Source organism: Nycticebus coucang, chromosome 1 (assembly GCF_027406575.1).
Source record: "Nycticebus coucang isolate mNycCou1 chromosome 1, mNycCou1.pri, whole genome shotgun sequence".
NCBI lineage: Eukaryota > Metazoa > Chordata > Mammalia > Primates > Lorisidae > Nycticebus > Nycticebus coucang.
Genome location: NC_069780.1, coordinates 55360580 through 55386102, shown reverse-complemented (window position 1 = coordinate 55386102; position 25523 = coordinate 55360580). Strand labels below are relative to the sequence as shown.

Below are 25523 nucleotides of genomic sequence, written 5' to 3'. Positions count from 1 at the left end.
GTCCTGGGAGGCCAAAGGCCATCTGTGTAGTGGCAAATCACAGAGTTTGTGTTTTATTCTAAAATAGGTAATTGGATCTTATAAGCTTTAAAACTTTTTTAGATTCAGTGCTAATGTCCTTGTAAAGAATGCATCAAAATTTCTAAAAATTCTAATTAAGTCCACAGCAGAAAATTGTCAATGTAACTTAACTACGACCATAAGTTTATATGCCATACTTTGTCTTTTATTTACTGTCAAGTGTGTAGGTATATGAGTAACTGTATCCTTGGGAAATCAAGGGCTATACAGTGTAATTCCAACATGGTAAAAAAAACTCCATAATTCAGGAGAAACAGTGCTGTTAACACCTGTTCTTTTGGCTATACACCTTTTCTTTGAGGTGTGCGGATGTGGGAAGAGTCCATCCATTTCAAGTTTAGTAGAGTTGATTGCCTTCCCTGTCCCAATGTATATACTTTCTGCTTTGGATATTTCAACAGTTAAGTGATCACTTATTTGACTAATCACCTTTCCAACTTAAAAAATGAGAACAGATCTGCTATCATTTAAACTTTGAAACAGACTAAGACAAAACAAGCAGTATTTTCATTTTAAATGGTTTTTCTATGTATTTTTTTTTTTTTTTGTAGAGACAGAGTCTCACTTTATGGCCCTCGGTAGAGTGCCGTGACCTCACACAGCTCACAGCAACCTCCAACTCCTGGGCTTAAGCGATTCTCTTGCCTCAGCCTCCCGAGTAGCTGGGACTACAGGCGCCCGCCACAACGCCCGGCTATTTTTTGGTTGCAGTTTGGCCGGGGCCTGGTTTGAACCCGCCACCCTTGGTATATGGGGCTGGCGCCCTACCGACTGAGCCACAGGCGCCGCCCGGTTTTTCTATGTATTTTGAATACATAGAACATAGTATTATATCAATACAATTATATTTTCTTGAACAATATGGATGAGACATTTTATAAACATTATCTCATTTAATTTCATTACAGACTTGCAGAGGAACTACTATTAACCTCATTACTAAATGGCACACACTTGTCCAAGATCTAGAAATTGGACCCATTTCATCCATGTTTTCCCAGATGAAGACATTTCAGGAATCTGGAAGAAGATGAAAACTTTATTTTAGCAATGGAGGACTCCCCAAATTACACTGGGTCCTGTGTCTTATCCAGAAGATAATTTGATTTAGGACCTGATGATTCTTCCAAGTTGTAACTTCTCTTATCTAAAATCTTAGAATTAATCCCTTCTTTCACATTATTTTTACTGTAAGTAATAAAGTTTTAAATTTTAAATAAGTTTAATTCAGTGAACATGTATTGAGAACCTACTATGTGCCACGCAGTAGGAAGTCCAAATATACAAGCTCTGTGTCACATAGAAACCCAAGATCTCTGAAACCTTTTTCTAAGGTATGTAGCTTTTGCTAATTTTCATTATATGCTAAACAAATTTTATTAGATTACCTCTATAATTAAATAGTTCTGGTATTGCAACCCATTTGCAGAAAGCTAATAGCATATCAGAAGAAATGTTCAACAGCTCATATTCTTCATGATTGAAATAAATTCAGTGAGTGATAAGACAGCATAAATTGATTCTGATTTATATGGAATGTAATCTTGATTTGTTTGGAATAAAATACCTCAGTAATAAAGTTAATATTTTCTTTAGTTGAAACATAAAGGCACATTCTTTAATTTTTAAGAATGTGCCTTTATGTTATTAGTACCCCCAAATTTTGGTAGTAGAAAGTATTTTCTTATAGCATATAGGAAAAAATAAGAATAAATCAATGTGTTAGAAATGCTGACTAACACAGCTGATTTTGGCTGAGCAAATATCCTTTTAACCTGGAGTCCTGGAAATATATAGCTTAGCCACTAGAAAGTTGTAGCAGATTCACTTACTCTTCATACAACCCCCATATCCACAAAAATGCTGCATAGTTTAAGGAGATCCCTATCCTTATCCGTGACTTTTCACTAGGGCTTTTCAACTTCCAGCTCATTCAAGCCACTGTTTCTATATCTAAATTGAATAAAACCATATCTAGTGATAGGCTCCTAAAAGTGGTCTGTCACTTCCATGCACATGTGGTAGGTCTTGTGGTCAGAATGAGGCACTCTTTGTAGGTTTCAAATTATTTCAAAAGTAATCTTATTTGGAAGATCAGAAGTAAAAGATAAAAGCAGAGCTACCCTTGTTGAGAATTAGGTCATAGTACTCCAAGCCTTTCTACTGGTTTCTTCTTCCTTTTCCACTAAGGTTTCCTTAAGCATTGCTTGAAAATTACTACAAGATAGGGGCGGCGCCTGTGGCTCAGTGAGTAGGGCGCCGGCCCCATATGCCGAGGGTGGTGGGTTCAAACCCAGCCCCAGCCAAACTGCAACAAAAAAATAGCCGGGCGTTGTGGCAGGCGCCTGTAGTCCCAGCTGCTCGGGAGGCTGAGGCAAGAGAATCGCGTAAGCCCAAGAGTTAGAGGTTGCTGTGAGCCGTGTGACGCCACGGCACTCTACCCGAGGGCAGTACAGTGAGACTCTGTCTCTACAAAAAAAAAAAAAAAAAAAAAAAGAAAATTACTACAAGATATAGTGACTGGACTTCCACAAGTAGACAGTAATGCCATGGCTGATAGGTCCAAGGGTAGTGTATAATTTTGGCTTTTATTGCATAAAATGATTTTAGTTGGTTATTGAAATGACAATGTTTTTTAAACTTGATATTGCTTAAAGAACATTCCTGGCAATCTAAGTATGCATAATAGTTATTAAAAATCAGCCTTAAAAGTATAGTCCTTCTTACTACTTAACAATTTAAAGATAACATGGACTCAGACAGAGACAACTGATTCTCCCTTTAATTTCCTTAGTAACTTCCTGAGACTTAATGCTCCCCCACCTTTCAGTTTCTTTGTTTGCATATGTACTCATTAACTAGAGACAATTTAATTGTTAATGTCCTTCTTCTGGGCTAGTGCTCACTTCTCTGTCATTCTCTACAAACACTGCTCTATTTTGATTCATAATACTTACACATGACATATGTATTTACTGTCTTCCTGCCCCCAGCTAGAATGCCTATGATTCTAACTATTTATCTGTTGAGTGAATAATTGTTCTAGTCTCTGAATCTAAAATTTAATGATGGTAGGTTTTATGCAGGAGATACCTACTATGTCAGTGGTATCATCATCACTTTTAACACTATACATATCAAATCAATGGCTAATAAGGAAAATAATGTATCATACCCAGGCATTTCCTTTCAATTTAGCTTATTGAGCATTTATTAAGCACGCATCTTGTTTCAGGTACCATACCAGATACTTAGGAAACAATGCATAAAAAGTCTATGGGAGTTTGAGATGATCCTAATATAGCCAATGAATAGGGTCACCACTTCTACAATCAATTGTAGTCCAATTTAATGGACAGTACAATTTAAGACAATAGGATCCCTATTATTTGGCAGTCCAATTTAATACAATAGGATCCCTATACCAAAATAAGTTTTAGAAGAACCACAGATTTAAACATAAAATTTAAATCATAAAAAATAAGAAAGGAAAAAAAATTAGTTTTTAAAACAGATTTTATAGTAAAGAAAGACTTATAAAGTGTAACCCCAATCCCAGATTAAAAGCAGAAACCTCCCTTTCTCTCCATTTCCTCCCCCAAAAAGGCTTCCATTAAAAAAATCAATAAACAGTCTGAGGAAAAGTAGATGCAGCTCTTATTTCAGACAAATAATTTCCTTAATGCATAAAGAGCTCCTAGAAATCAATAAAGACTAACACCCCCACAGAAAAGTAGGCAAAAGATATAAACAGCCAGTTCATAGAAAGAAAATGCAAAATGTTCAACCTCACTTATAATGACAGAAATGCAAACTAAAACTACCATAAATTACTATTTTTCATGTAGATTGTCAAGGATCAGAAAGTTTGATAACATGCTGTGTTAATGAAGGCATGGAGAAAAGTCACATGTCCATATTGGGGCATAATTGGTACAACTTTTGTGATGAACAAAACATCATTATCTATCAAAAATGTAAATATCCTTTAAAATAATTCTACCAATATATATTCAAAATAACATAAGTATAAAGATATTTGTGGTAGCATGTAGGGGTGTTCAACCACAGCCTGCAGCTGGCTTTGAATGCTTATCTGTTGCAGGAAGATGAGGCCTAAGACACCCAAACACCACATTTATAAGAGGAAGGGTTTTATTTCCACTGGAGGGGCTTAAGGTATAGAAGAATTCGAAATGGTGGCATTCCCCGACTGACTTAGTCTTTCCTTTTTTATCTCCAGTCAAAAAGTTCCAACCCATAGGTACCTTTTTCATTGGTCAGTTTGAATCAAGCAGGAGATGCTGTTCCAGCCCCTACAGAACTCCAGGATTTCCAAGTTAACTTAACTTGGAAATTTCTACTTTTTTTAACTTCCAGGAAGTTAAGTCTACAAATTCCCAAGAGCTGAGTCACCATGGAGAGGACCCTGCAGGTATATCCTTGTGGTCTCCTTGAGAAGACCTGTTCTCCTGGACCTCACCCTTCAGGTATCCTCTCTCAATCTAAGAGTTGTCTTGGCTTACACATTAAATACACGAACACTAACAAAAGCTTATAAGCAAAAAAAGGTCCATGCATATTTTTGTGATATCTGCCGCCACAGATAAGCATACATAGACAGAGGCAAGCTACAGTTGGACACCCCTGGTACAGTAACAAAATGTTGGCAGTGACTTAAATACTCATCAACAGAAGACTGGCAACTGAAATACTAGATAGCTGTTAAAATGTATGAACACCTCTAAATGAACATCCAAAATACACCATGAAGTGAAAAGCAAGCGAAATGCAAAAAATTATGAGTTTATTTAATAAAAAGGAACTTAATTGCATATATACTTGTGATATATACACTACCTCAAGAAGCATATATGCACAAGAAACCAGTAGTAAGCAGTGGTTGCTTCTCTGCCTGAGATATGGGAGAAAGGATGGCTTCCTTTCGATTTTTATCACTTTTGAAGCATATATGCACAAGAAACCAGTAGTAAGCAGTGGTTGCTTCTCTGGGGGGGAATTCTCTGCCTGAGATATGGGAGAAAGGATGGCTTCCTTTCGATTTTTATCACTTTTTAAAAATATTTAAATTTTATATTATGTCAGATATGAATCACTATTTAAAAGTAAATGAATAATTTGAAAGTATTTTTTAAATTTCAATTTAAGGCTGAGTCTCTTAAACAGTATGGTGACTTCCTTTCCTCCCTTTTATGTTATATATGCTGAACATTTTCAAATATTATTAAGGTGATCACTGTCCTATTATGCAATTTTCATGTTGGTTGTTTAGATTTTCTTAAAAGGATATTTATTATTAATCTGTATTTTTCCACTTTTAACCTCTATTCTTCAAATTACTCTCATCAAACAAAGTAAAAATCGTATATTTTTCAATTATTTTCATTGCTTTCCCTTTACTATGGAAAGATCTTTAAAAAGAAACGAAGGAAGAGAAAGGAATCAGAGCCCTGGCACATTAAGAACCTAGAAAAGAATCCACAGAGTAGTAAAAAGAAAACAAAAAAAGTTACAGAAGAGGTATTTTCCCAACAAAACGATTTGCTAGGAAAATTTCCAAATTCCTTTATTCACAAAAGACATTTGTCTTTAGTTTTTCTACAATAATTATTTCCTTTCAGTTTTCATTCCCTCTCCGCCCCCCCCCCCCCCCATTCATGAGAAAAACAGAGAAAGCAGGAAGTCAGCCGCAAAGTGGGAGTAAACCGTGCCAGCAGGAGGCAGCTGAAAAGTAAAATGCTTTTCAGTATTTTGCGGGGATAAGGCTAAGGATAAGACCGGGCAACAATGCAAGTAGTGACAGAATGAAGAAGGCATAAGAAGAGAACCCGACCTGGAAGATTTTCTCAGTCCAACATTAGCTCTGCCCTTCCACCCAGGTCGCAGGAGAGGATTCAGCCTTAGGCTCCACCCAGCTGCTTACACGTTGTACGGGAAGGACTTTGAACACTGAAGCAGAGACACTTGGTGTTTCTACAAAAGAAAACTGTTCAAAGACCACTGATGAATATATGAAGACTTGAATCATTCCACATAAGTTTCTTAAGAAGAAGAAAGGGTAACTCAGAAATATAAATACTGCGCAACAATTTGAATCAACTGTAAATCACTGAGATTACAATAGAACATGTACAGCAATAATTCATTTAATGCAATTAAAGGCTAACTGATATAGATAGGTGCAAAAAACATTAACTATTACACTAGCTGTACATTATATTATACAAGTGGGAAGCACATACATAGTGGTTAACTATTGTGACTTTAGGACCATACTGCCTGGTAGGTCCTAATGTATGGTCCTAATGCCAATTCAGGCGCTTTTCAACTGTGTGATCAATTATGGCTTTTGCTTAAACTTCCAACTTTGGACTCTTCATGATACTTGCATATAGTACTGGATAACCAATGTCAATTGGTCAAATAAATTGATATTAGTGAAATGTCACTAACTTTCAATCTATTCAATTTTTAAAGGTTTTCTTTATTGCAGAAAAGTAATATCAAAACATAAAATAGTGACTTGAAAATGGTTAAAACTAAGCACTTTTCTTTGGCACCTCTCATTCTTTGTACTCAATTTATACTAATAGATATTTTTTATGCAAATTCACTGAATTCTTTAAATCCTTCATCAGGTATTTACTAAACCCTTTTTGAGTTTCAGGCATGATGTATCCTGAAAACAAATTAAAAGACAACATGATAGAGACTGCAGGAGGACATATGAAATAAGTACCCTGTTTCCTCAAAAATAAGACATCCTCGGAAAATAAGATCTACTTACAGGAACGATAAGACGTCTCCTGAAAATAAGACCTAGCGCATCTTTGGGAGCACACCTTAAAATAAGACACTGTCTTATTTTCGGGAAAACAGGGTACTAAGATGGAGGAAGTGGAAAGAGACCTCAGGAGATTTAAAGTATCCCCTCTAGTGAGGGATAAGTGCAATCATCACAACTTTATTTTCTAATGAGGAAAATTATTTTGAAAATACTCCATTAAGGGTAGCGCTTGGCTCAGTGGGTAGGGCACCAGCCCCACATATTGAGAGTGGTGGGTTCGAACCCAGCCCCAGCTAAACTGCACCAAAAAATAGCCAGGCGTTGTGGCGGGTGCCTATAGTCCCAGCTACTCGGAAGACTGAGGTAAGAGAATTGCTTAAGCCCAAGTGTTGGAGATTGCTGTGAGCTGTGACGGCCACCGCACTCTACCAAGGGAGATAAAGTGAAACTCTGTCTCAAAAAAACAAAAACAAAACTCCATTAAAATTCAACTAGTAAAGGCTTATAGCCCACAGAAAAGCAGAAACAACAGACAACAGTTTGTATTGACTCTGATCATATACGCCAAATAATTTGAGAGCAGACAAAAATTCCCATATTGAATTTATGTAAATATCACACATTATTTATATCCAGAAGGTAATCTTTGTTTTCATTCATATCAAGTTTGACTGTAAATGTAGAGTTAAGCTTATAACTATGAGTTTCATGGCAAGTAAAATACCATGTGATAATATACAAGGCTCAAATGTAAAAGAAATCACAAACTGGTGGAAAGTCAGTGAGAAGTTTAGGGAGAAAGAGTTGTACACTCAACTTCAAAAAAGAGGAGCTTGTGCACTTAGTTTTCCCTTCCAACACGTTTTTGTGTTAACTCTGTGGTCACTAAAAACCAGAACAAGTTCAATATTCACCTACTCAAAGCTAAATTAAACCTTTTAAAAATAGTTATTAGCTACACATCCATATTTAAGGGCAAGCTTTTAGAGGGAGAGACCATTTTATTTTCTTATGTAGTAACGCACTTCGTAGGCCTTCAAATACCTAACTGGACACATTTGGACATATTTTTAAAATTTCTTGATGCATTTTGCTAAAATTACTTTGTTTATGTGACATTGTGAGTACAGGACCACAAAATTAAGCCAAATCAAGCTACATTTGTGTAGTGAACTTTACTTCAACCTACAAAAATACACCTATTAAATAAACTAAAACTAGTGGCTAGCTTCAAGTTAACATTTTTATTGTTAGTGGTGAAATTTCTTGCAATGTTAATTGTTTTAAAACAATCTGTTTTAAAACCTAATAAAATCAATTTTAAAAATGGAAGTTGTAATCTATCCACAAATGTACATTTTACCTACTTTACTTTGCAAAAAAAATTAACTTTTCTCTGTCCATCTATTTGAGGAAACAAACATCTCTGAAATAATAGCTGCTGAATTTGCAGGATCTTTTGAGTTCTTCTAACTACACTCCTTATTACCACACAGATATTTAAACAACAGCTGACTCCTTTCTCTAAAGACCCATAAGGGGCAGAATCTCACTTAGCTTCTGGAGATTACCAAATCCACGCTCGGAAATCCTCCAGAGATACAGCCTTGGTGGGGGACTCTGAAAACGCCAGTCTGGGTTCCGCCCCCAGCCGTAGGAACCTGCATCTTTTACTGGGTAGAGAAGGGCTTAGTGTATTAGTAACACAAAAATCCTTAAGGCATTTTAAGTATTTATTTAGTGCCCTGCCCATGTTTACATTTTTGGGATTTTCTTTAAAAAACAAACGAACAACAAAGACGCTGGACCTCACCACTTGGAGACCCTGGCCGGCCAGTTTGCCTCTGCGCCTAGCGGGAGGCTAAGCCGGCTGTCATCCCGGTTCTCACAGCTCCGCCCTTCGCTTGACAGCTAGCCAGTAGCGTGCTGGGATTATAGGAAGCGCGATGACGTAAGAGCAAACGCCCGCGTGATGACGTAATGGCGTCACCGTCTCCAAGGAGCGGTCCCGGGCACCGTTTTCAAAGTCGCAGGGCGGGCCGAGGGGACTTCCTCCGCCGGCTTGGGGCTTCCCAGCTGTCCTGGTGTCGCCCTCCTCACCTCCGCTGCTCTGTAAGGACCTCGCCACCAAGCTGTCCTCCAGCTCCCTCGGCGCTCTCCTAAGTGGCTTGATAAGACCCTGAGTGACCCGCGGAACGCCTGTAACCTGTGTTCGCTTGGCACCAGAGTAGGATTCGTTTGAAAAGAATTCACTTGGATCATCTCCAGCAGTCCAAAAATCTGAAGTCTGGGACTAAAGAGAAGGAAGCGCGGCGGGGTTGTTGACGCCTCGTGAGCAGGATGCTGATTACACCGCTCGATTGCTTGACAACCTACGAGCGTAGCCTTAGTTTCTTCTAGCCCCGGCCCCCGCACAGCGAGAAGGTAAAGGCGGTGAAAGCTCCAAACTAAGATTGTATCGAAATGGCCACAGAAGTCAACTTGCTGAGAAATGAAAGTAAGCTCTATATTTCTTTATTGAGAATCCATATGTTGTGTATAACGTCGTCATTTTTGACTCTGACCAACTAATTTTTTTTTTAATGCCTGTTGGGTACGTTTAAATTTGTAAAAACTTAAGGAAGTTAGTTGCAGAAAAAGCTGGGTGGTATACGTGAGGCTGTGTATATGTTTAAGCAGGGCTGTTTGGTAAATACTTGTAGGTTCCTTAAGGTTACGCAAAACTCTGCCAGACACGAAACGTGTTTGTTATGCTCCTCTCACGCACTGCAGAAATTAAGAGGGCTAATGGCCGGGAAGAGTTTCCAAGTCTGCGTTTAAAACCTAGAGGCGCAGCTCTGGTCATTTGTTAAAAGATGTTTTTCGAGCTCCTTCCGTTGCTATTAGGTATCAGGTACTATGGAAGCATAGCCACTGCGAAGATAAAGAGGACAGTTTTACTGTGCACAAATTTAATTTAGAAAGGGAAATGTATGAGTTTCATAAATATAGGGAAGTGGTGACAACTGCTAATTCTTTTCCCCTCAATTTCCTCATAGGATTGTTGAAATGATTAAATCAGCAATAAAATAGGTGAAGGAATTAGAATAGTATCTGACAGATCGTGCTAAACAAATATTAACTATTATAAATTATTAAACTGTAATCAAGAGCTGAAACTTGAAGTACCCATATAAATTTATTGTTTAAAGAATTGTGTGGGTATCCTGAATAGAACTGTATTTGCAACAATGAGGAGATTAGGAATTGATTTGTTAAAGATTCACAGCAAGTCTGGTTCAAATGGAATATGGAAGTTTACACGTGTAGGAAATGGCAAATGGAATTGAAGGGGCAAAATGGGGCTGGATGGTGACGGGCTCTGTCTTCTGTGTGTTAAGTTTGGAACATTGCACAGGTTATAAAAACCACTGAGAAGAATTCAGTTGAAAGTAATATAATCAAATTGTGATTTGGAAAGCCTCATCTGATTGTTATGAAGAACATGCATTATAGCAGTGTGCTTTTAGGTGACTACTGTCAACATCCAGGTGAAAAGTGAACTAAGGGGGGCACCAAGAAATTGGAGATCAGGGCATTTGAGAGAAAAGAGAGGGAAACCCTGGTTTTTGGCTTGAGCACCAAGGAAGGGAGGAAAAAAGTTATAAGTTCCATTTTTGAATCACTAAAGACTGGTGGGTAAGAACTCAGCCTCTGGATTTATTTACTCTGCCTGAACTCATTTCCTAGCTCTTTACAAATGTTTTACCTCTGACAAGTTTATGTGCCTCAGTGTTCTCATTTGTAAAATGACTATAAGAATAAAATAACTCTCATGGAGTTGTAAAGGTTAAGTGAGGAGAGGAAAATGAAGCACTTAGCCTGGTGTCTGGCACATATTAAGAGCCCATGTATGTTACCTCAAATAATTGATGACTCTACAATGACACTATAATATTAGCATTATTTCTTAGGTTTGAACTGCGAATATCCTCACCTCATAAAGACAACTAACTGGCTATCATCTGTGTGGTGTGGGGCGGGGATTGGGTGGTAAAAAGTTTGGCTAGGATTAAGAGGCCTACCCGAAGTAGTTAGAAACTATGGCTTTTAAAAGAATGAATCAGAATTCTTTGATAAAACTGAGGTCCAACTACTAGAGGGAACCAAATGAATCAGTGGAAGTATAGTAACATTTCTTGAAAGATGAGTGGTAGTTCCATAGAAGAGAGGTGGAGGAAGAAGGAAATCTCAAGCAGAAGGAGCAGAAGAAGCAACCATTTAGAGGCTTGAAATAACTATGTTTATTTAGGAAATTGGGGGCATGGAATGATGGGATTGCATGAGGAGATAAGAATGAATGTTGGATGTCTGTGGCCCTCTCCTTTTCCCTTTAACTGAATCTTGCAAGTCAGTTAGAGGTGGTGAGTTGCCCCATAGGGTGAGCCACCTAAACATCAGCTCAGGTAAAGATAAGTGGCTTGTCCTCCCCTCCCCTGCCTCTGACCTTCTTTGCATTGACTTCTATTGGTCTTGATTGCTTCTTTGTTCCAAATTGATTTGGTAGCCTTGCTCAAAACCTTTTCACTGGGCAACCCTAGTTGACATGGCCTTTGATAATTACTGTTTAAGCTTTATGCATGCTAACCACAGGCAACTCCACACCCAGTCAGGCTCCTAATAGAGTAAGCTTCTAGCATTTTTATAAAATACAATTCTTCTACCTTCTATCTAGGAAAGAAGAGAGACAGGTTCTTAGACATCTGCTCAAAGAGGCACTTGTATATCAATCTAAAGAAGAAAGAATTCATTCTTGTACTGGGGGGTATGGAAAGTGGTGCTAGAAATATTTTTTTCTTTTCATTCTCTTAATAGTATCTTTCACAGAGCAGAAGTTTTTAACTTTGATGAAGTTCAGTTCATCAATTGGTTCTTTTATGAATTGTGCTTTCAGTGTCATATCTACGATATCATTGCCTAACTATAGATTATATTTTCTTCTAGAATTTTTATAGTTTTAGGTTTTACATTTAGATCAATGGCTCATAGGGTTAATTTTTTTGCAAGATATAAAGTAAGCATCCAGCTTTATTTTTTTGCATATGTGTGCTCAATTGAATAAAACTATTGAATTACCTTTGTTCCTTTGTTAAAAATCATTTGTTTATATGTGTGTGGATCTATTTATGAGCTGTATTCTTTTTGATCTATTTGTCAATCTGGACACCAACACCCCACTGTCTTGATTGTTATAGCTTTATATTAAGTCTTAAATAGTGTCAGCCTTTTAAGTTTGTTCTTTTTCATAGTTGTTTGATTATCCTAAGTCTTTTGTGCTTCTATAAGAGTTTAGGATCAGTTTGTCAATTTTACCAAAGATGATATGCCCTCTGACCAATGGAATGTGTACCTCTCCATTGATACATTTCTTCTTAATTTCTCTCAGAAATGTTTTATAGGTTTTAATACATAGGTTTTGTACTTCTTTTGTCAGCATTATCTCTATGTGTTGAAGTTCTTATATTATTGTAAATAGTTAGGGATTTTTTATTGCTAGTATATAGAAATACATATGTTTTTGCATATTATACCCTGCAGCCTTGCCAAACTCATTTATTAGTGCTAGTAGGCTTTTTGTAGAGTCCATCAGGTTTTCTACGTAGACAATCTTGTCATCTAAAAATAAATACAATTTTATTTTTTTTCCCCTCACTTTTAATGCATTTCATTTCTTTTTCTTGCCTTTTTGGGCTGGTTAAAATCTCCAGTACAGTGTTGAACAGAAGTGGTAAGAATAGATCTCCATGTCTTGTCCTTGATCTTAGGGGGAAGGCATCTGTCTTTCAGAATTAACTATGATACTAGCTGTAGGTTTTTCATAGCTGTTCATGTTAAGTTGAGAATGTTCCTTTCTATTCCAAGTTTGCTGAGAATTTTTATCAGAGTGAATGCTGGATTTTTTAAATGCTTTATTGTTATGTATTGAGATTATCAGATGTTTTTTCATTTTGAGTTTGTTGTTATTGGGGTGAATTATATTGATTAATTTTCAAATGTTAAATCCACCCAGCTTTCCAAGGATAAACTTCACTTGGTCATGATTCTTTCTCTATATTGTTGAATTTGATTTTATAAACATTTGTTTAAAATTTTAATATATATGTTCATGAAGGAGTTTTTCCTTCTGATGTTTCTGTCTGGTTCTGGTATCTGGTATCAGGTAATAACAGTGTACTACTTGGAAAATGTTTTGTCCTCTTCAGTTTATTCTGCAAGAATTTATGTAAAATAGGTATTATTTCTTTTTCTTTTTCTTTTCTTTCTTTCTTTTTTTGAGTCAGTGTATGATTCTGTTGCCCTAAGTAGAGTGCCATGGCATCAGGTGTCTTCATAACTCACAGCAACTTCAAACTCTTGGGCTCAAGCAATCCTTTTGCCTCAGCCTCCCAAGTAACTGGGACTAGAGGCATGCACCACCACACTTGGCTAGTTTTTTCTATTTTTAGTAGAGGTGGACATCTCAGTTTTGCTCAGGCTGGCCTCTAACTTCTGAGCTCAAGCAATACACCCACCTCGGCCTCCCAGAGTGCTAGGATTACAGGCGTGAGGCACCATACCTGGCATATTATTTTTTTTCTAAAATATGTGGCAGAATTCACCAATGATACCAACTAGACCTGGAATTTTATTTTTGGAAATATTTTTGGAATTTTACAAATTCAGTTTAGTTAGTACATAAAGAGTTATTCAGTACTCTGTTATGTACTCGGGAAGTGGGGGGGACCTCTGCAGGTCTCAGGTTCCGCAGAGTTCTTTCTTTGTGAAGCCTTCTCTTCTGTTCTTTGTCTTGCCAGTTCTAGTTCTCTTGGTCTGCACTAACTTTCATTTCCATCTCCTTAACTCACAGAGTCCAATAGTCTACACCTGCATTTCTTGTTTCTGTGCCATGGCTTTGAAAATCTCTCAAGTCATTAGGCTGCGGCAGTCACAGGAACTAAAATATCACTTGTTTCATGTCCCTCGTTATCATCCTATCATTATCATCTAGTGTCCTGCACTCTATTAATTCATTTATTTATTTTTTGCTGTGTCAGGCAGGAAGGTGGTTCTTATTATTTTGTCTAGGGCATAAGCAGAAGTCCTAATCAAGTTGCCCTACTTGCATATCTTAAACTCTAATATCTTATTTGTACTATAACTGTTTTTTGACTGCTTCTAGTCCTCTGCTATTTGAACACTTCAATTTTTTCTGTTTGCTTAACCCCTTCCAAATTTTTTTTTACTACTGTCTTTTTTGAAGGGGACAGAGTCTTGCTTTGTCACCCTTAGTAGTGTGCTGTGGTGTCATAGTTCACAGCAACCTCAAACTCTTGGGCTAAAGTGATCTCCTGCCTCAGCCTCCTGAATAGCTGAGACTGCAGGCGCCTGCCACACTGCCCAGCTATCTTTTAGAGACGGTGTCTCTCTCTTGCTCAGAATGGTCTCGAACTCGTGAACTCAAGCAATCCACCCTCTCGGCCTCCCAGAGTGCTAGGATCACAGGTATAAGCCACCATGCCTGGCCTTTGCTACTTTCTTATACAGGCTGTAAACAATGCCCATTCACCCATCTGTTCTCTTTTCAGTAATCTTAATATGATCATGCCCCTGCTTTTCTGTATAGTACATGCCCAGTAATACCTCATCCTGAGATTAGTTGCTTAGTTTTCCTTCACTATTCTCATAGCCAATACTGTTCGATACCCATTGATATTTCTACCCTCTGGATAAGTGCCATTACAAATTCATGGTTAACTAATAGCCATTAGGTGGCTGAGCTGGGACTTGAACCCAGGCAGTCTAGATTCAGTTTCTGTTTTCTTAACTACTTCTCAACAAACACTTGAAAGAAAGGAAAATTATATACCTTATAATTTTCACTTCTGCATATTGAAACTAAAGTCCAAAAGAAAATATTAACAAATTGAATCCAGCAATGAATGTGTGTGAGTATGGGTGTGCATGTAGATATATACATACACATATAATCATTTTGATATTGGGGTTGTCCCAGCAATGAAAAGATAGTTTGCCACTGTGAAATTATTTATTATGTAAAAGAAGACCTAATTTAATGAAGAAAAATATTAAATTTGTAGATTATAATGATAGGATTTTATTCCTTCTTGTGACTGAATAATCTTCCCTTATGTATATGTACCATATTTTCTTTATCCATTGATGGACACATTAGGTCTATTCCTAATCTTGGCTATTGTCAGTAGTGCTGTAGTAAACATGGGAGTGCAGATACTCTTTGATGTGCTGACTTCCTTTCTTCTGGATGATACATCCCCAGCAGTGAGATTGTGGAATCACCTAGTAGTTCTATTAATAACTTAATATAGTTGTTTTGAGATACGTCCATACTCTTCTCCATAGTAGTTGTACTAATTTAAGTTTACACCAACAGTGTGTAAGGGATACCCTTTCTCCACATTCTCGGGGCATTCATTATTCCTTGTCTTTTGGATAAAAGCCATTTTAACTTGGGCTAAGTAATATCACATTGTAGTTTTGACTTTCACTTTTCTAATGATTCACGTTGGGCATTTTTTCATATACCTGTTGGCTGTTTGTATGTCTTCTTTAGGGAAATGTCAATTTAGATCTTTTGTCCATGTTTTTATTGAATTATTTGACTTTTTTGCTGTTGAATTCTTTGAGTTCCTTATATATTCCGGTTATTAAACCCTTGTCAGATGTGTAGTTTGCAAATGTTTTCTCACATTCTTGGGTTTTCTCTGTTGATTCCTTGCTGGTACAGGAGCTTTTTCATTCCCATGTGCCCATTTTTGCTTTGGTTGCCTGTGCTTTTGAAGTCTTACTCAAGAAATCTTTGCCCAGACCAATGCCCTGGAGTGTTTTTCCCAGTATTTTCTTTTAGTAGTTTTGTGATATAATGTCTTAGTTTTAAGTCTTTGAATCTATTTTAATTTGATTTTTGTATACAGAGAGAGATGGGGGTATTTCATTCTACCACATATGTATATCTTTTTTTTCCTATAGCATTTATTGAAGATACTGTCTTTTCCCCAACATACATTCTTGGCACTTTTGTCAAAAATGAGTTGACTGTAAATGTGTGGATTTGTTTCTGGGTTCTGTATTCTGTTCCATTGGTCTACGTGTGTGTTATGCAAGTATCCTGCTGTTTGCTTACTATAGCTTTGTAGTTTCATTTGAAGCTGGGTAATGAGATTCCTCTGTTTTGCTCTTTTTGTTCAGGGTAGCTTTAGCTATTCTGGGTCTTTTTTTGTTGCATATAGATTTTAGGATTATTTTTTCTATTATTGTGAAGAATGTCATTGGTGTTTTGATAGTGATCTCATTGAATATGTGGATTGCTTTGGGTAGCATGGACTTTATTTATTTATCTATCTATTTATTTTAGACAGAGTCTCACTCTTTTGCCCGAAGTAGAGTGCAGTAGTGTCATTGTAGCTTAATACAACCTCAAACTCCTAGGCTCTACCTCCTCTAAGCACACAGATTTTTTCTCTGCCAGCGGGAGGAGAGGGATGGTATAGGCAATCCAAGACTGTCTTTACTACCCACTGTAATGCCTCTTTCCTTGATTTGTATTAAAATTAAGTACTATGATCATCCACTTCATTTTTTTGGTTCTTATGAAGATGCTTTCTTGTGTTGATAGTTTCTGAATTTTTTGTTCCTTTGAGAAGATAAGCAGTGGAAGGTTCTATTCAGCCCTCTTCCTTGGTCCTTCCTCCCTTTCTTCTTTCATGGCTATTTGGGTTGTTTCCAATTTGGGGGCCATCGTGAACAATGCTGTCATTAGCATCTTTTGTCATGGCCTTTTGGTGTTCAAGTGCTCACCTTTTGGTTGGATATAGTCCTAGCCTATGTTTAGTTTTAAAGTTGTACTAATTTATATTCCCACAGCAATGTATAGAAATTTGATTTATTTCATATTCCCACCAATACTTGATTTTTAATTTTTTTTTATTGTTAAATCATAGGTGTGTACATTAGTGCAATCAAGGGGTACAATGTGCTGGTTTCATATACAATCTGAAATATTCTCATCAAACTGTTCAGCGTAGCCTTCATGGCATTTTCTTAGTTATTGTATGTAGACGTCTATTATTCTGCATTTAGTAAGTTTCCCCTGTACCCATTCTTGATTTTTAATTTTGATTCCAATTTTATTACAATTTTAATTTGTCGATACCTAATGAGATTGATCAACTTTTCTGTGTTTATTGACTGCTTTGGTAATGTTTTTGTGAAGTTCTCATTCGAGTCTTCTTACAATTTTTCTGTAAGTTTATCTGACTTTTAATTTATACTTCTTTGTATATTTTAGACATAAGTCCTTTTTTAGTTATATGTGTTAGAAATATCTTTTCTGTTTGTAGCTTGCATTTTTATTCTCTTAAAATGAGATCTCAAAAATCTCTTGGAGGTACAAACGTTCTTAATTTTAATGTAGTCCAGTTTATTAGTTTTTTATTTTATGGGTTACTGCTTTTTATGTTTTGACAAAAAATTTTTCTTAGCCCTAGGTTATGGATATATTCTCTTGTTATTGTCTAGAAATTTAATTGTTTTGGAAGTCATGTTTAGATATACAGTTCCCTTGGAATTGGTTTTTATGAATGATGTTTTATTCTTTTCCATGAGCATGACCAGTTGACATAGAACCAGTTACAAAAAGATTATTCTTCCTCCATATTTCTTCTCCTGCTCCCCCCACTGCTCTCTGCCCCTTCAGTCATAAGTCTAGTACTCATCTAGACATGGATATATTTCTAGATTCTAAATTCTCTCCATTATTCAGTTCTGTTTATTCATACACCACTTTAGTGCTGTGTAAATTAGTATAGCCTTATAATATATCTTGATATCTGATGGAGTAAGCTGTTCCCCCTCATTCTACTTTTGTAAACATGTCTTGGCTTTTCTCTTTGGATTTTCATCTATATTTTAGAATCAATTTTTCAATTTTCACAATACCCTCTTATGCAGATTGATTGCAATTGCATTTAATCTATAGATCAGTTGGGGGAGAATTTACAACATCATTATATGAACTTCACTAAAGCATGAATATCTCTCTCTACTTATTTAGGTCTTTAATTTCTCTCCTGAATGTTTCATAGTTTTCCACGCAGGAGTCTTAAACTCTAGGAATTGATATTTTTTGATGGTACTATAAATATGTTTTTTATTATTTTCTAAATTTATGTTGCTAGTATATAAAAATATAATTAATGTTTGCATATTTACCTTATATCCAACAAACTTGCTAAACTTAATTACTGATTTGAAGAATTTATATGTGTATTCATTTGGATTGAACACATACACACTTGTAACTAGAAAAAGAACAGGTTTTTCTTTTCTTTTCTTTCTTTTTTTTGGCCTTTATACCTCTTATTTGTTTTACTTGTCTTATTGCATTAACTTAGACTTATAGTAAAGTGTCGGGTAAATGTCATGAGAATTCATCCTTTCATGATTCCAGATTTGCAAGGGAAAGTTTTCAACATTATCCTTAAGCATGATTATTATGTTATAATAGTAGGATTCCCTTCTAGTCCTACTTTGCTAAGGCTTAGTGATGAATATATCTTGAATTTCATCAGATTTTTAAAAATAACACCTGAGATTATCATATTTTTTATCTCTTTTGTGAGTTTTTTTCTATTTTTTTTTTTTTATTTTCTGGTTTCTTTTTCTAACTTTTTGGAATGGATTTATAGCTTTAGCCTTTTTTCCCCGAGTATATTTAGTTAAAGCTATAGATACCTTTTTAAGCAAGTTTTGATGTATCACATTTTCATCATTATGTAGTTCAAAATACAGTACTTTCAAATTGATTTTGTAATTCCTTCTGAGATCTATGGGTTATATAAAAGTGATTTCTTAATTTCCAGACATATGGAGGGTTTTTTCTTTACATTTTGGTTCTTTATTGTGCCATTGTCAGATAACATATTCCCTTTGGCTTCAATACTTTGAAAGTTTTTTTTCTTTTATTAAATCATAGACTTTGAAAGTTTTTAAAACGCTATATTAGCAGCAAATAATCCATTTTAATTGTTCCATGTGATCTTGAAAAGACTGTGTGAGTGCATTTTGTTGGTTGCTATGTCCTATGTATGCTTATTTTGTGAATGTGAATAAAAATATGGCTTTGTATTTATTGAGAGTTTTTGGCTTTATTCTGGACTTTCTTTTCCCCTTGTCATTTGCCCACTCCTGTTTAGTTTGGATTCTTTGTCAGGTTATTTCTCCTCTATGAGGAGGTTTGTCCTGGAAGAGTTTTAGCTAGTTTTAAGAATTCTGAAGAATATGGCTACAGCTTATCTTCTCTAGTAACAGGAATGAAAAAATACGGAGAATATTTTTTTTACTTCTGCTCACTTGAAGAGCAAGCCAGAAGAGACTGATAAGTCAAGTTAATGAAATGAGAAAAGTTAGTTCATTGCGGTTAATTCTTTTCCCCACTGGCCATAGTTAGTTAGCTTAGGTGTATTAAATGGCCTATTTTTAAGTTCTAAAATGTTCTGTTGAAATTGATGATTCATCTTATTTTATAGAAGCAATGGACACTAGGCATTTTGCATTGAGTACATCAAATAACAACTACAATATTTCCATTATTAAATGCTACCACAGTTTCCCATTTGGTTTTTCTGTTTGTTTCAGATCAAATACTACATGAAATTCTTAGGTGGTACCACAGAGAAAGTTTTTCCAAATATTCATCTGTACAGGTATGTAAATTATAAATTCTGTTTAGAATTATTCTCCTGTGAAGTTGCCTATAACACAGTGAAATTTTGCTTACAACTTTGATTCTTATAAGGGAGAGCTTATTTTTGCTTAATGAATGTAAAGTCTTTGTCCATAGAAATTGCCTTTTCTTCCCTGAGTTGGAGTTTATATATTACATGTGGTATTAAAATGTCTGAGTTCTAAAATGAGAATTATTTTAGGTTTTGAAACATCCTAAATTTTTTTCAAGGTACACATAGTTGTATGCTTTAACTCTCTGCATTCTCATAAATTGTGACAGAAGCATAAACAAACGCAAATAGTATATGGTGTTGTTTTTACTATTTCTTTCCTTGGTTGTCATGATTTCTTATTTAAATAATATGTTAAAAAGAATTTTTAACCAGAAAAGTATACTTATTGTTAGACCCTGTATTACAGATATTAAAAGAAAAATAGCGGCTCCTAGATTAGTGATGACTCTTTAAAAAAACAATAAGGAATGTTTTGCTTTTGCATGAATGAATCTTATAAATAGAACTAAAATTATTTTAGGTATCATATTAAAAATGAAGAAATTGTTTTTAAGGTGTCAAAAAGGAGCCATTTATTGGGTTGGCTTGCGCATACTTATCCTTATAGATATTTTCCTTAGTGTATACTAAATACATAGCTTACTGTGTTGTATTTTCATTTCCAAAGACCAGACTAGGGTCCAGAGGGTCTTAAAGCTATCTATCCACTATTTACTGTGGATGCATGTTTAATTAAAAACTATATGTATAATCATTTAAATGATAGAAAACCTTTCATAATACAGCCTCTAAGTTTTGCTCAGATTCTTAGGTTTCTTGCTTCTACTTCATGTATAGCATAGGCCTGAAAGAAGGCATCATGTATAGCATAGGCCTGAAAGAAGCATAGGCCTGAAAGAAGGCATCTTAAAAAAGATAGAATTTAAAGCTCCAGAAGATCTCTAGGCATGATATTGCAACATATCTGCAGAAAGCTACAGGTAATTGATTATGAAAGGGAGTTTTACCAGCTAGCTTATCAGTGACTCACATGAACCCGCATTACACATTGTGATTATAGTAGGGATAAATCTTCCCCTACTTAATACTCTTTGGAGAAATTATAGCTCCTTTAATTTTCTGAAGGTGCATATTCTCCTCTTACACATACTATTCTTGTAGTCGTACACTTAAATCTTTTTTTTTTTTAATTGTTGAGGACTCGTCAAGGGTACATAGAACCAGGTTACATTGATTGCTTTTGTTAGATAAGGACCCTCTTCTATTTGTGTGCCACCCTCAAAAGATATACCATACCCTTGACCCCCATACTCCCTCCTTCCCTTTCTCAGCTCTCCCTATCCCCCACCCTCCGTTGTATACTGAGACCTTAATTGTCCTCATATCAGAATAAGTACATTGGATTCTTATTTCTCCATTCTTGTGATGCTTTGCTAAGAATAATGTGTTCCACATCCATCCAGGTTAATACAAAGGATGTAAAGTCTCCATCTTTTTTAGTGGCTGAATACTATTCCATGGTATTCATATACCACTCAAGCTAGACCTCCCATTTGGTCCTGCAATCCCATACACTTAAATCTTGATTCATCTTGTTTTTAGTAGGAGCATATTGTTACTACCTAAGAATCCCCTGCAGTTCTCCATATTTTCAGAACACATTGCTGTTTCAAGGTTTCCATCCTTGTGGGTCTTGCTTTTTACTGCATGGATAGCAATAGTAAGAAGGGAGGAGGTGTGAAAGCATGAGAGGGAGATTAATCTCCTTTCTAGCAGTAACACCCATATTCTGGGCCATATGCAGAGCATCCTTTGGGGGTTCTTTGCCCCAAAAATATTATTCTAACTTATGAAAAAAAATTAGAATTTTTTGTATTGTTTTATTTTCTGTTATCAATGGGTTTCGTGGGACCTTGGAGCACTGGCTGAGATTTCTTGTCATTGTATCTTTAGCAACAGAAATCCTTCATAAATTTCTGTTTGCCTTTTTTGTTCAACCATGTTTCCCAAGTATGGAAACAGTCCTTGTCAGTAGGTGCTTGATAACTATCTGTTGAATGAATGAAACAACTGTGTCCTTCATCTCCTTCCCTCCCTTCTGCTCGCTCAACTTCCAATATGATTTGAACTTAGTGGGTCAAATATGTATAGTCAAAGTCATGGAAATGTGAAAAGTCCTAATCAGCATTGGAAATACAAGCAGTTCGTACTTTTTAGTTTTGTTTTTCAAGAGAAAGTTCTAAGGAAGTGTCCCCCTCTCTCCTTATACTAATACCATAAAATTTCCAGGACTTGTGTTAAATGATATACTTTATCAGATGTTTTTCTGATACTGGGAAAACAAAGCTACAGAAGTTTAATGTTCATTTCTTGTGTTTTGAGTTGTGACTTCAAACATGGTTTTCTATATAAACTATTTTACATATTATGAATAAATTCTTTAGTGTTATTACTACTCAAATGATCATTTAGCCTTGTTTTGGATCAAAGTAAAAGTTTTGACTTGCCTTAGAATAATCATTTTGAAGAATGTTATTCTTAGGGGAATGGATGTTACCTTTATGGTAACTAATTATACTGTACATAAATTTTTTAGACAAAAACTGAAAGTTGCAGTTTTGCAATGTATTGACCAGCATATATATTTCATATATCAAATATTTGGCTCATTGTATTTTCATAATTCAATCACTTTAACAAACTCTATTCCCTTCATTATGATTGTATGGAATTTTCTGAAGTTATTTTAAATAAAAAATGGTTTCTTGAATGATCCCTTCAGGATTAGTGTTAAATTAAATTGTCTTTCTTTAATTATTTTGTGTTTTCTGTGTAAGTAAAAATTATTTCAAGTGGCATTGCTCTCTGAGAGTGAAGTAGTAGGCACTGGAAGATAATTACTCAAATGTTATATAATTCTGCATTGTCCAGTTTTGTAGCCACTGGCCACAAGGGGCTTTTGAGCACTTGAAATTAGGCTTGTGCAACTGAAGAAATAAAATTTTTATTTAATTTTTATTTGAAATGAATTAAATTTGGATTTAAATAGTCACATATGCTTGTGGCTATTGTATTGGTTAGTATAGCATTAGACTCTCTGTGTAATGAATTACCCAGATAAAACCTTGAAGAAATGATTTTGCATCATCCCATAATTTTAGGAAATTGATAATTTGGCACTTTACAAAGAGTCCAACTATTGCTACAAAAAACTATCCCTAGAAATATAAAAATGTAGAAATGGAAGAATACCTGGAATTGTGCCACTTTCCTAAACTTAACTAGAAAGAATTAGAAATTTTGAGTAGATCTATATTAAGCACTGAAATTGCATCAACAATACAAAATCTTCCAAAAAAGAAAAGCCCTGGACCAAATGGTTTTACACCAGAATTCTACCAAACCTTCAAAGAGGACCTAGTATCTATATTGTATAACCTATTCCAAAACGTAGAGAAGGAAGGAATCTTCTCTAATATGTTCTACAAAGAAAGTATCACCCTGATTCCAAAATCAGGAAAGTACCAAACAAAAAAGGAAAACTATAGGTCAATATCATTAATGATTATTGATGCAAAAATATTTAATAAGATCTTAGCATACAGAATACAATAACTCATTAAAAAAATTATACACCATGATCAAGTGGGTTTTATCTCAGGGGTGTAAGGTTGGTTCAATATACATAAATCCATAAATGTAATTCACCATGTAAATAAAATCAAAAACAAAGACCATACGATTCTCTCAATTAATGCAGAAAAAGCTTTTGACAAAATCCAGCATCCTTTCTTTTTTTTTTTTTTTTTATTGTTGGGGATTCATTGAGGGTACAATAAGCCAGTTACACTGATTGCAATTGTTAGGTAAAGTCCCTCTTGCAATCATGTCTTTCCCCCATAAAGTGTGACACACACTAAGGCCCCACCCCCCTCCCTCCATCCCTCTTTCTGCTCCCCCCCCCATAACCTTAATTGTCATTAATTGTCCTCATATCAAGATTGAGTACATAGGATTCATGATTCTCCATTCTTGTGATGCTTTACTAAGAATAATGTCCTTTCTTAACAAGAACACTTAAGAAAATAGGCTTGGGTGGGACATTTTTTAAACTGATAAAGACCATCTACAACAAACCCATTGCCGATATCATATTGAAAGGAGTAAAACTGAAAGCATTTCCACTTAGAACTCTAACTAGAGAAGGCTGCCCACTGTTACCACTGCTATTCAGCATAGTGCTGGAAGTCCTAGCCATTGCAGTCAGGCAAGAGAAGGAGATGAAGGATATTCAAACAGGTATAGAGGAGGTCAAACTCTCACTCTTTGCCAAGGACACAATCTTATACTTAGAAAATCTGAGGTACTCAACCACAAAGTTCTTAGATATGATCAAGGAATATAGTGATATCTTGGGATACAAAATCAATGTCCACAAATCAGTAGCCTTCATCTGTGCTAATAACCGTCAAACTGAGAATCAAATCAAAGATATAATACCTTTTACAGTCTCTCTAAAGAACATAAAATACTTGGGAATATATCTAACAAAGGATGTGAAGGATCTCTATGAAGAGAATTATGAAACTCTGAGAAAAGAAATAGCAGAAGACGTTAACAAATGGTAGAACATATGCTCATAGCTGTGAAGAATCAACATCGTTAATATATCCAAAGTGATCTATAGATATAATGCAATCCTCTTCAAAGCACCGATGTAATACTTTGAAGAACTTGAAAAAAAATAGTACTTTTGTTTCATATGGGACCAGGAAAAAACCCAAATAGCCAATGCAATTTTAAGAAATAAAAACAAATCTGGAGGCATCACATTACCAGACTTCAGGTTATACACAAGTCTATAGTGATCAAAACTGCATGGTACTGGCACAAAAATAAAGATACAGATCTATGGAATAGAATGGAGAACCTAGAGATGAACCTAGCCACATATTGCTATGAAATCTTTGATAAACCAAATAAAAGCATGCACTAGGGAAAATAATCCCTATTTAATAAATGATGCTGAGAGAACTGGTTAACTACATGTAGAAGACTGAAACTATACCTGCACGTCTCAGCATTGACAGAAATTGACTCTCACTGGATAAAAGATGTAAATTTAAGACACAAAACAATAAAAATCCTAGAGGAAACTGTGGAAAAATGCTTGACAAAATTGGCCTGAGAGAAGATTTTATGAAGACAACCACCTTGGCAAGTGCAACAACATCAAAAATAAATAAATGGGACATGATGAAGCTGAAAAGCTATGTGCACAGCTAAGGGTGCCACGTCTAAAGCAAATAGACAGCCTTCAGTATGAGAGAAGATATTTACATACCATGAATCTGACAAAGGGCTGATAACTAGAATCTACAGAGAACTCAAAGTGATCAACAAGGAAAGAGCTAATAGCCCCCATTTATAAGTTGCCAAAAGACTTAAATAGAAACTTCTGTGAAGATGACTAATAAATCGCCAACAAACACATGAAAAAATGCTCATTGTCCCTAATCATCAGAGAAATGCAAATCAAAACCTCCGTAAGATATCACCTATCCTCAGTGAGATTAGTCCACATCACAAAGTCCCAAATCTGCAGATGCTGGCATGGACGTGGAAAGAACGTAACACTTTTACACTGTTGGCAGAACTGCAAACTAATACAGCCTCTTTGGGAAAAAGTATGGAGAATTCTTGAAGAACTAAAATTCAACCTTCTATTTTATCCCATAATCCCATTACTAGGTGTCTACCCAGAAGAAAAAGAAATCATTTTCTTTTCTACCACAAGGACATTTGCCCCAGAGTGTTTATTGCAGCTCCATTCACAA

General features: G+C 35.6%; 2 protein-coding genes across 9 annotated transcripts in view; one reads left to right on the top strand and one right to left on the bottom strand.

The window, feature by feature from the left end:
* C1H4orf33 (chromosome 1 C4orf33 homolog) overlaps nucleotides 1-8778 on the bottom strand; it is a 32703-nt gene extending 23925 nt beyond the window's left edge. For all 4 annotated transcript variants that reach the window (XM_053580541.1, XM_053580620.1, XM_053580692.1 and 1 more), the window contains exons 1-2: nucleotides 8703-8778; nucleotides 5936-6088 (exon numbers count right to left, since the gene is read on the bottom strand). The gene's annotated coding sequence lies outside the window, so the exon portion shown is untranslated. The remainder of the gene's footprint in view (nucleotides 1-5935; nucleotides 6089-8702) is intronic.
* A 126-nt stretch (nucleotides 8779-8904) lies between these two features.
* SCLT1 (sodium channel and clathrin linker 1) overlaps nucleotides 8905-25523 on the top strand; it is a 183401-nt gene continuing 166782 nt past the window's right edge. For all 5 annotated transcript variants that reach the window (XR_008377638.1, XR_008377652.1, XR_008377655.1 and 2 more), the window contains exons 1-2: nucleotides 8905-9386; nucleotides 19583-19650. Coding sequence is in view for 2 of the 5 variants with exons in the window: in XM_053580284.1 (XP_053436259.1) it covers nucleotides 9353-9386; nucleotides 19583-19650 (102 nt within the window). In the remaining 3 variants the exon portion in view is untranslated. The remainder of the gene's footprint in view (nucleotides 9387-19582; nucleotides 19651-25523) is intronic.